The following is an 11,284-nucleotide window of genomic DNA, read 5'->3' on the forward strand; positions in this document are numbered from 1 at the left end:
TTATTTCCTTCTTCATCTTCTTTATGTCCACCACCATTTTCACCATTGCCTCCTCCATTTTCACCATTGTTGTGCATCCACTATTGATTTAGCTCGAAAGTTTGAATCAACCCTTCTTCTTCACACAAAAAAGCAGCCGCCAACCCCTTCTCCAAACAACCAACCACCGCCAAGCCCCCCCCCCTCCTCACCACCAAATCCTCTGCCACCCTCCTCTCTAACCCCCATCGCCAAACCCTTCTTCTTCACCACACCCATCTCCAGCCGTCACTCTTCTCCAGGAGCAGCCCCCCTATTGATTAAAACTGAAATGAGTTTGAGTTCTTCATTTCAAATCGAAATACCATTATTCGGGTCTTTATAAAGCTTAAAGGTTTAAAATGGGTTAACTGATTTAATGAAAATTTGAGAAATTAATATTGGGGTTGTCTTCGAGTCTTGGTAGGGAATCTTTAGTTGAAGTTATAACAAATTTGGTGGAGTTTCTCTTGAAATTTTGGATTAAAATCATAGTTGGAACAAGAATAGACATGAAGATAGCGAAGAACACCAAGAACAATGATTTCAAGAACACCAATATGTCCTTTTTTTTGTCTTTCTTTTGTTAATAATGTGTCATTTTCTGATTGGGTGAAAATTAAGTTTTTTTTTCTTTTTGAGAATGTTATTTTATTTTGTTTACTAAATAGATTTTAAAATAACTTTTTCTTTTTCTTTTTAAACTCAAAATGATATATATCCTTTTTTTATTTGTCATTCGCCACGTCAACCGCGAGTGCATTGCACATACTTTGTAAGTTTGGCTAATTGTCAAAAAAGTGCCTAATTGGAACAAGTTTAGTGTAATATAAGTGATCAGAACAGCCTTCAATTTAGGTGTCTAAACGAAAATCTATGCCAACTTTAAGTGCAACGGATATAATCCGCCTAAATTTTGATAAAGTTAATCATGTCCGGTATGTCAACTTGTTCTATTTCAATCCTTGTCAATGGCATGCAGTATTGAGAAAATAATATTCCTACTTATAAACTTACCATAGTGAACTACCATTCATTAGTAGCAGGAAGAAAAAATATAGTAAAAACAAATTTCATTAAAATGCAAATGGACCAATCAATTAGTAGAATTTGTTACAACCCATAATCAGGCAAACCTGGAAAAAAAAAGAACATTGCCTAGGAAGGATGTAACTAATTAGTGGGAAAAAGAATACAATGAGGAAGACAAGTCTCATTACTAGTGCACACACAAATATATATTATAAGATAAGAAATCGAACACTCGCATTTAAAGGGAGAAAAAACCTAACTATACTCACCAAAAATAAAACAAACTCTAAGTGACACTCTCATCAGTAAAATAACTTGGAAATCAGTATATGTCTCTAAAGCAAAGCATCATCATCAGGTCCAGCAAGAATTACCTGTAATTTCAAAAACTTCAGCTTTAGTATCTCTAGCTTGAGGGGAGCAGAAATTCATGTAGTCGACTTTGGGATAGAGGCATAGTTGATTGATTGAATGATTTATAACTAGAAGGAAAATTTGCAGCTCAAACAGAAGCTACTTACATTGCAGTCAATGGCATATTTTCGAGCTATCATAAGGGCGCCATTTCTTTCTTTCTCTGATTCAAATACTAACACAAAGGAATGCCCTTTCCTTGGTTGCCAAAACAACGACTTTGCTGCAGAATTTCCTCCTCCTCTAAATCCACATAGCTGAAATCAAAAGGATTTTTTGGGATATTAAGACATGATTGTCACTTACTATTGGGAGTTAACAATGAGAGAAATTGTCACCAGCCATGAAGAGAAGTAAAGAAGAGAAAATCACACTGCTGCAATATCAAAATCGAGATCTAATGGTAAAGGGACTAATAATTCAAACTGAACTGGCAACCGGCTACTGGAGCACGAATGATCTACTTTCTAATTATGTTTTCACCTAGTACCTGCATAGACCCGGAGTATGAATCTCTAGCTTTTGTAATCCATCCTTTGCCCAATTTCAGCTTCGTTTTCCCGACATGAAAGCAGTGTGCAGAACGTGATGAATAGTTCCGTCCATTCATCTGTGCAATTACCACCTGAAAAAAATTGATAATGTGATTAGCATAAAATAGTTAACTTACAGACAAGTCCATTAATATTATTTAATCTCTAATGTATGAACAAATGCGAATGCTTGATATTTATGGAGTGTGCATATAATAACTGTGTGACGTATTCCCAAAGCAAAAACTTTCAGGATGGTATAGATCCCAAAGCAAATGTAGGTATGAACCTAGAATGCTCAAAGAAGTGGACGAGTGGAAGCAACTGAGGTGATTGCAAAAAGAATCCCATGATCTTGTAAAGTTGAATCATGATTGAACAGAAGTTTGATATGTAATAGGCTCATGATTATGGAGTTAGACAGAAAGAAAGACAGTAAAATGTCTCAAACTATGGGAAATGAATCATGAGATGTTTCTTTGCTCGTGGACAGAGCAACGGATTCAGAAGCTCCTCAAGGTTTAGGCATCTTCAACAATGCTATAAAATATAGTTATCTATGTTTTACTCCTCGGTGATAAGTTTCTTTATACATATTGATGTTGGTCATGAATATCAAGCCACCTTATTGTAAAAAAGATCTAAAAGTGAGACAGTCACTGCTTTTTAGAAGATTGAGGTGTTGCAGCAATGACAGTTTCCTATCTAGTCCTACTTTGGTATTTTCACAAATGTAACCCAAGTTAAATGTACTATGGTTTCTTTAGTATCTTAAGCAACTAAGTATTAGCTGAAGAATTATATGAGAAAACTTACACTGAATTCAACGTTTGACTTCCGCAAAAGTGTTTCGACATAGCTCCCCAATCCAGAAGCTGTAAGAATTGAGTTAATAGAACTCCTCATTTTCTTCATCAACATTAATAATAAATATACAAAAAGAGTAGCCCGGTGCACTAGAATCAGAAAATATGGGAAATTGTTTTATGACAGAGCTACCTTTAGAATGAACATTAAGATGGAAACTCATAAATGGGGATAAAGACCAACCTGGATCTATTGGAGCTGTAGTTGTAAGTGAGACTTTTTGGCCATTTGAAACTATATCAGCTTCTAAAAGTCTCCCGACATCAATGGGTTCAGGAGCATAAACAAATTTGTCCGCACCTGGCACAGTGAACCAGTAATTATTCAACAGCAAAATTGATGCAATGAAGAAGGATGTTAAGCTTTCACAAGCTAGTTAGATATTTCAAATTGGTGGAGCTAAAACAATGGCTAAAACTAAATTAAGATATATCTCTGGTACAATCAAATTTTATCATATAGCTCCGTCATGGTATGTTCGAACTTAAGAAGGTTCTTAAAGATTTTAGAGGATGCTTACAAAGTACCAGCAATGTTGAACTCTAGACATAATATAGAGTCCTTGTAACATAGACTAACATTGTATATGTTGAGATGTGAAGGAATTTCGAGATATTGCTGGATGTATTTGCTTCCATTTTGAAGATATACAATTTAAAAGGACCCATATTATGACTCAAGAACTTGGAATCTTTAGCCATTTTGAATGAAGACTTAAAATGCAGAACGGAAATCAGAGTTAATACCTACAATAGGTTCCCTTCTGCTGCATTCAGATGATAAGCGATACCACTGAATTGAACATTTTGAAATATCTATGGCTTCATCTGAACATGACTGGATTCTTAAAATAGAGCCTAACGTTTCAAAACCAGTTAACTCATAAAATTCGGATTTGTTTTGCCCAGCTCGTCTGCTCATCGCTAGCTGAAACAATGAGGAATCATCAGTTTTCCAAACAGAAAAGGAGCAGAAAAGGTAAGGATATAAATGAACGGGCTCAAATGTTTGTACTCTAGTTCATTTGTATGCACATTACTAGTGGCTAGCAATCTAGTTGAATAAAATGGGTCTTAATAAACCGGAATACATACAGAGGACTCATATTAGTGTATTTATATTACCGTTTCTAAATAGTTAGGCCAAGGTGTAGTTGATTGTTGTTTGATATATATTTGAAAGTGATGAGAGACTGAATGTAATAAAGGAAACATCCAGCAGTTAGTATATAAGTGTACTTTATGGCTTATATTCCGCTTTAGTGGAATAGACACATCAGGAAATGTAAGTCGTGGGAGTTGTGTCCCACATTGGTAGGTAATGGATGTGTTGGTCTCTTTATATGGTCCTGGACAACCCTCTCCTCATGAACTAGCTTTTGGGTTGAGTTAGGCCAAGGTCTATTTCAACATGGTATCAGAGCAGACAGAGGTCCTACCTTCGAGTCTCACCGCCATCCAATATCAAAAAAAATTTCCACGTGCTTGGCTCATCAAAAAGAATCAAACCCACACGTAAGGGGGCATGTTGAAGACATAATTAAGTAAACAAAAGTGTGTTTTCTCTAACCACTTAAGCTTTTAGATGAAATGGTAACACACTTCAACAGACTGGAAGTGGCATTATAATGACAATTGAGGCTTTGTAAGACAAGCAAACACAAGTGATCTATTCAGTGTTATGCTCAAATTCTGAAAGAGAATACCACTCCAGATAAGTTTTATAATTCTAACTTTTGTATACTCAAAAAAAATGTATGATACTCTTCCAAGTTCACTGAATCATTAGATCCTACACAAGAAGGATACCTCTTTCTGAAGCTTAATTGAAACAGTAGACTTCTCCCTGATCTGGATTCTCAAAGCCCTCAGTTCATGTTCCATGTCCATCACCTAAATAACACAAAAATGTTGTTTTCAAGTCAATAAAAAAATAAGAAAGAAAAGTTGAAAGTTGTATGAACGAGACTAATGATCAAACTACAGATGGATCATAAATGGGAAAAGGAACAAAAAGTTTGCCCCTGCAGTCATAAGAAAACTTTTTCTATAACTTAAGCACCGTATAACAACAAATTAGGTTAAGGTAAAATTTACAAAGCATACCTTACTAGGCTGATGCAACAGTTTTATCCTTCTAGCTTCTTGAACCTCTTCCAGCAGTCCCTCTACTTCCTGGAAAGGACAAGTGTTAGTTCCATTGAGGAAAGAAAAACCATTTGCCTTGATGAAAGTCAAATTCTTTTGTATGTAATTACCTTAATCAACTTTTGCCAAGAAAAAAAGAAGCCATAATTTGGATATCTAAAGTAGAAAAGCAAATTCAGATGCTTTTGTAGTTCTCTACACATTGTGAAAGACAAATGTGGACCATTAGCAAGAACAGGTGACGTTGCTGACCTTCAACCCACATGGACGTCAAAAAGGGCATCAATGATTGAGAATTTAGTACATTTTCTTCAATTGATTAAAACTCTCTCTCTCTCACACACACACACACATTGAAGGATACAACCTATATTTATCGCGTTTATAGACTATTCTTTTCAGTATTATTAGTGTGCTCAAGACCGTAAACTGTTTAGATAATAAGCATACAAGGAGTTATTTTTGACAAGTTTCGGGATATTATATAGAAAAAGTCCGGTCAAATATAAGCCTTTGAAGTGACAATCCAAAAAACAATTTAAGCCTTTGAAGTATTATATTTTGTGATAAGCTAAAAAGAAATAATAACAACAATTCTAAGGCATGTGTGTCATTCTTAGCAGTAGTATTAGTATTATTCTTGTATTTTCTTATTCCTATATCTTTGTTATTACACGTGCCATTTGCTTCGTTGCGCTATTACCTTGTTGTTGCTATTGTTTATTGCTTTCCTTTTCACTGTTCGAGGGTCTACCGGAAACAACCTCTCCATCTTCATAATATAGGGGTAAGGTTTGTGTACACATCACCCTCCCCAAACCCCACTTGTGGAATTACACTGGGTTTTTGTTGTTCTTTCTAAGGCCTATCATCAAAATTTTGGAGCAGATCAAGAACTAAGACAAACTCTTTTTCCCTTAATGAGTTTGTTATATTAAATGTAACCCTAAATAAATGAAGTGAAAGCGGAAGAATGAGTTGAACACTAGGACTACTGAGCTAAAGACTGAAATCAGTTCACTTGCTAGAGACTGATAGAAAACGGGGAGACAAGAATGGGTTCCTCGGGCTTGCTTTGGACTAGAATTCATGCACCAAACAATGCACCTATGAGAATTAGAGTTCTATTTATCCAAAGGCTTCTCTTAGAAAAAGGTCTCATATCATCCTTTCTACATGACTCATTATCATATTTCATCACTGAGTACCTGTTCCAGGAACTGAAGAGCTCAAAAAGTAAAACTAAAACAAGAAAAGAACCACAGAAATGCACCAAATTCAGTTTAATTACGTTTTACACCAGAGATGACTCGCTTAAGATTAATTGTCTGCTCTCTAGCCAGATATACTGAATATACACATGACTTTCTAGACCAAGATGCAAATGAAGCAATTGCTAATATATGGTAACTCTGTTTAACTGTGGATGAAGAGCTTAGTGCTTTTAGTACTGCATAATAGGAAACTTCCAGATAGTCTATGCCTCTGCGGAAACAATGCTAATCCTTGTAATATAAAATATTTTATGAGGAAAATTCTAGAAGACAAACTTTGTACATCAAAGTCAAACTTCAAAGAGTCAATATAAGAGCAAGAATATGGAAAATAAATGGATATATCAAATAGAAGAATGGATCAATGTTTGGCAAGTACCTGCTTTGCTGAAGTCGGGGAATTCCTTTCTTCTTCGTCAAGGGCCTCTCCGATTCTTTGCACTACTGATCTGGCACTCTCAATTTCAGCACAAGCAAAAGATCTTTCTTGGTTAACCAATCTTTTAGCATCTTCTGAGGCCTGTAAGAGAAAGACTCAGTCTCTTCTTTTCCATTGTTCTTTCGCATACAGAAAAGCACAGATATCAGAGATTGAAGACAATAGTTCAAAAGATAGATAAATGAAATACAAAGGAGGTTCAGTACAATTAGGATGGCAATGAAGACAACTACTCCTAGTTATCCAATTAACATGCATATCCCTAAATTCAAGCTATGCCCAAGAGAACTGGTAAAAGAAAAGGTAGCTAAAACTATCTGAATTAACAGGTTAAAAGAGAGCAAAAGGAAAAAAGGGCACTAGTTAAACAGCATGTAGACCTATAAATGAATTCATTACTGATGATTAACAAACTGTCTCTCTCTTAGACAATTTTATATCTTCACCACCAAAGAAAGGTAGATATAGAAATTCCCATTCCCACATTTTGATCCACAGATACCAAGGAAAAAGTTCAATTGTTTTCTCGTCTTGCAAGTTCAACTGCATTCTGTGGAAAAATTTGACAACAATCCATTTTTAATATATTCTCTCCAACATAAGCACTGAATGAACAACTTAAATGAAGCCATTAGAATTAGACATTTGGATGAATTTATCACTCTTTTAAATTTATGTCATTCTATGTTGCATTAATGGAGGGGACAAATAACAAACCTGCTTGAGAAAGTTCACAAGCTTTTTCACTTCAAACTTCTCTTGAATCAGCTCTCCCTCATTTTGTGTCAACTTTACTGCCAAAGCTTCCACCTTAATAAAATATGTGTGAGGCTTTAGAAAGATAAAAATTTAGCTAAGTAAACCAGAGAATTTTCAAGTATATATCTGAGAAAATTTCATGTTTTCATTTCTGCAAGAGGTTGTTTCCACGACTTGAACCCATGACCTCCATAGAGTAAAAACTTTATGATAGTATTAAAACAAAGGCCCAGTGGATGCAACTTGGCATGTAACTAATCTAGGAGAAAGCAGAGTATCAGCCAAGTATAAATTGGTAAAGTTCAAAAGTCTTGTCGGAATACAATGTATTAACCATCAGATGTCACTAGTACTCTAAAAATTTGTGAAACATAGCATACAATACTTTAACAGCATTTGACAATTATATGTCAGGGACATTTAGCTATTTACATCTTTTTATACATAAAAATAACCATAATATTAGACTATGAAAAACCACTTGGAAGTAAATTGATGAGTTTATATTGATTCCACTGGCACTTTAGGACAAGCATTTGGAAACCCAAAGAGGTTTCAACAAGTATGTGAGTGTGTGCTCATTAACCTAGTTTTTTCTGCTCTGCATATTAATAAAAGAACCTTGTAATTCCCATACATTGCATCTTTTTAACATTGTTAATAGATGTATGACGATGCTTCAACAAACAGGCTAATAAAGAAAACAGATTCGTTAATGCTTTTCTAAACCATTCAGGATTATATACCCTTCAATCTGAACATCATTGTGTTGTCATAGATGCATCATTCCTTACTATTTCTGTTCTGGTCACAAATGAATTACATCTTAGAACGGAAAAGCTCGAGCTCATCATTAGCATGGTATGCTGACATAGTATATGAATACCCAATAGATATGGTTCAGTGTAGCTAATTACTACCTGACATGGCAAAAGAATTGAAGCAGAATTACTATTATGATTGTGGGATTATTATTGAAGAAGACTAACCAATGATATAGCAATTTCAATGTCCTCTTTGTTTAGTCCTGTCAATCTTCCTTTGAGAAATTCTAATGAATCTCTGAGCTTCTTCAAAAGGACATGTCCCTCGAGGGAAGGTACCTCTCTAATTTTAGCCTGGAAAAAGAAAGGCTCAGTTGTATATAATTCAGTCATGTATTCAGAACGTCATAAAATATATGTTTATCTCAAAGACCAAAAATGCGGTAAACAAGAAAAATGCTGTCTAGGTCTCTTTGCTAACTCTTTTCATCTCTTCTGTTCTACATGATGTAAAAGTCAAATAGCAACGAACAAGTAGAAGTATTTAAAATCAGATGGCAGTTGTCATGCAAACAGAAATATGAACCTCATTAGACAATTTAGCTGCAGCTGCCAAATTCTTGTCAAATTTGCTAGCAAGGTCACGAACAGAAAGGCGGTTGTGCTGCTCGGTCAGACGAGTTGTTTCTTCCTCGACTACCTCCTTTAAAGGTGGGCCTTGATCATATTCCTTTGTCTCCTGTAGAACCTCAAAGTTGGGTCCTAGCTTATATTTTGGAAACTGGTTATTGGCTAAGCTCACATCTGTTGATATTGACTGAACTGTCTGCATCTGAGGCTCATCTACAAATTCTGGACTGACCTTTGTCATTTGACCAGTTTTATCTGTTCATCATGATACAAACAAAATTTAATATCCATATAGACATCAGCAAGAGATCAAATAAGTACAAGAAAGGCTCCAAAAAATCAAATAGCAGCCTGGCTAGTTTCTTTATGATTTTGTTTTTAAAAAAAACAATGCAGTAGAAGGGAAGAGAAAGTACAGATGAAATCTCAGAATACTCTTTCAGTAATTTGTGAAAAATCAATACACTACTTTTTCCTAAATTGAAACATCTTTAACTACACCATCCCACACCTACCCCCTCAAAATTTATTTCCCAAAATAAAAACAAAGATCATATTTGCATTCCTTTAAGAAAATAATAGATGACAGAATGTAATTAAAAACAACAATCTTGAAATCTAAGCATAAGTTTTAGAATATGGTGTTGAATATTACTATCAACAGTCTTCTTTCACAGGGAGTACATAGACATTTCACCAAATATAGGCCTGTAAAACCAAAATAAATGGTAATTTCCTAAACCTTTGTAGCAATAGTGGGAAAGGGTAATAAAAATTTAGCAAAATTACTGATAATGGAATGAATACTAAGTTGACACAGAAAGAAACCTCCAACTAGAGATCTTATCAGCATAAAGTTACACACAAAAAATAAAACAGAAAACATATAGAAGGAGGTAATTTAGGATTTTGGTGGGTTAAAGGGGGAGCAACATAAAGTTTAAAGGCTGCAATATACAACCAAAGAAGGAACAAAGCATATTTGGGTTAAAGACATAATGATAACTGCTGAAGTTAGTAATAATTGTATTTTGCAAATGCTTTCTTTTGAAGATCCATCATCAGCAGTGGAGAAACAAGAAAACTAACAATTCTGATCTAATAAATGTCATAAAAGAAATTGGCCAAAAAATTAAAGACCATTTTTAGAGAAAGTAAAGGAAAAAAGGCAAACCTCAGATTTTACCTTTGACAGCCAAAATAGATGAAAAAAGTGAACTTGTATAGAATCAAATACTACTGTAGTAGTACTTTTTGAATATATCAAAATTTGCTCTTTCCTTAATTTGTAGTAAAATTTTCTTGAGAGTGGTGATTCTTCAAATAGAGATTTTGGAGATATCTAAAGTTAAAGTCTTTACACATGCATTACCAAATTTAGAAACAAAACTGATACAGACATTTCATTAACCAAGTTAAATTATTTATTTTTTTTGAGTGTATAATACTACATTAGATGAATAAAGATAGGAACTTTCCTAAATAAACATGCTTAAGAAGCAAAATTCAAGGCATGATTAAGTAAAGAACATCCTCTTCCTCCCCAACAAAGCAAGCAAAGACCCAACAAAATAAAATAAAATAAAATAGTTAAAGAGAAGTTTCATACATTAATAAAAGGAAAAACAAATGGCAGAACCCCAGATGAATAAAACTAAAGAATGAAGCAAAAAAACTGAGAAACTGGTACTACTTACATATTACTGAGGAAATTATGCAGATGAATGTAACATTATTTTTTTTTTTTGTTCTTGAACTGAAGAACAATAGTAAGTAGGTACTTAACCAGTAAAGTTGTTGAGAGAGAGAGGGGGGGTGATGGGAACAAGTGAGAAGAAGAACAAGAGAGAGATGAATGGGTGCTTTTGTTAAAGCAAAGTGAAAAAGAAAAGCTTCTTCCCTTCCGTCTGGCCCTCACTGTTTTACCAGACTTCAGTTTCCTTCTTTCTCTTTCTGGTCTACTCACAGCTAAGCAACACATTCTTTTGGCGCTAGGTATAAAAAAGGTATAAGAATGCTAATAAAAATTTAATACTACTTTAATACTTTGTTTGGTTAGTAAATTAGATATAAGTTATCTCGGTATTAATTTTAATACCGAAATAACTTATACTTTATAAAATATGGGGTAATTAGTACTGGTATAACTTATACCTTCTTCTAAAAAATTATGCAATTGACATTCTTAATACAACATACCAAACAATGAATAAACAACAATCTCAGCATAACTAATTCCAGCATAACTTATCCCAATATAACTTATACCAGTATAAATTGTATTCCAACCAAACGACCCCTTAACAAATATACTACAAGGGGTCGTTTGGTACGATGTATAAGAAAGTATAGTACTGGTATAAAAATTTAATACCACCTTAATATTTCATTTAGTTAGTAAATCAGG

The 11,284-nt window shown here is 34.3% G+C and overlaps 1 protein-coding gene across 4 annotated transcripts; it reads right to left on the minus strand.

The window, feature by feature from the left end:
* Window positions 1–1,076: 1,076 nt before the first annotated feature.
* LOC104242282 (stomatal closure-related actin-binding protein 3-like) lies at window positions 1,077–10,856 on the minus strand. Of its 4 annotated transcripts, none has more exons than XM_009797313.2 (13): window positions 10,575–10,856; window positions 8,834–9,132; window positions 8,473–8,601; window positions 7,442–7,534; window positions 6,665–6,805; window positions 4,970–5,038; window positions 4,673–4,756; window positions 3,611–3,791; window positions 3,048–3,164; window positions 2,814–2,872; window positions 1,955–2,089; window positions 1,572–1,721; window positions 1,077–1,424 (listed from the first exon to the last, which is right to left on the minus strand). In XM_009797313.2, exons 2-13 carry the CDS (start codon window positions 9,116–9,118, stop codon window positions 1,386–1,388), a joined length of 1,482 nt encoding a protein of 493 aa, XP_009795615.1. In that variant the 5' UTR covers window positions 9,119–9,132; window positions 10,575–10,856; the 3' UTR covers window positions 1,077–1,385. The 4 variants fall into 4 exon arrangements, with proteins under 4 accessions (XP_009795615.1, XP_070021005.1, XP_009795617.1 ...); XM_070164904.1 differs by having other exon boundaries at window positions 10,664–10,735; XM_009797315.2 differs by lacking the exon at window positions 10,575–10,856 and adding an exon at window positions 10,064–10,247.
* Window positions 10,857–11,284: the final 428 nt, after the last annotated feature.

The sequence above is a fragment of the Nicotiana sylvestris genome, chromosome 12 (genome assembly GCF_000393655.2).
Source record: "Nicotiana sylvestris chromosome 12, ASM39365v2, whole genome shotgun sequence".
Taxonomy (NCBI): Eukaryota; Viridiplantae; Streptophyta; class Magnoliopsida; order Solanales; family Solanaceae; genus Nicotiana; species Nicotiana sylvestris.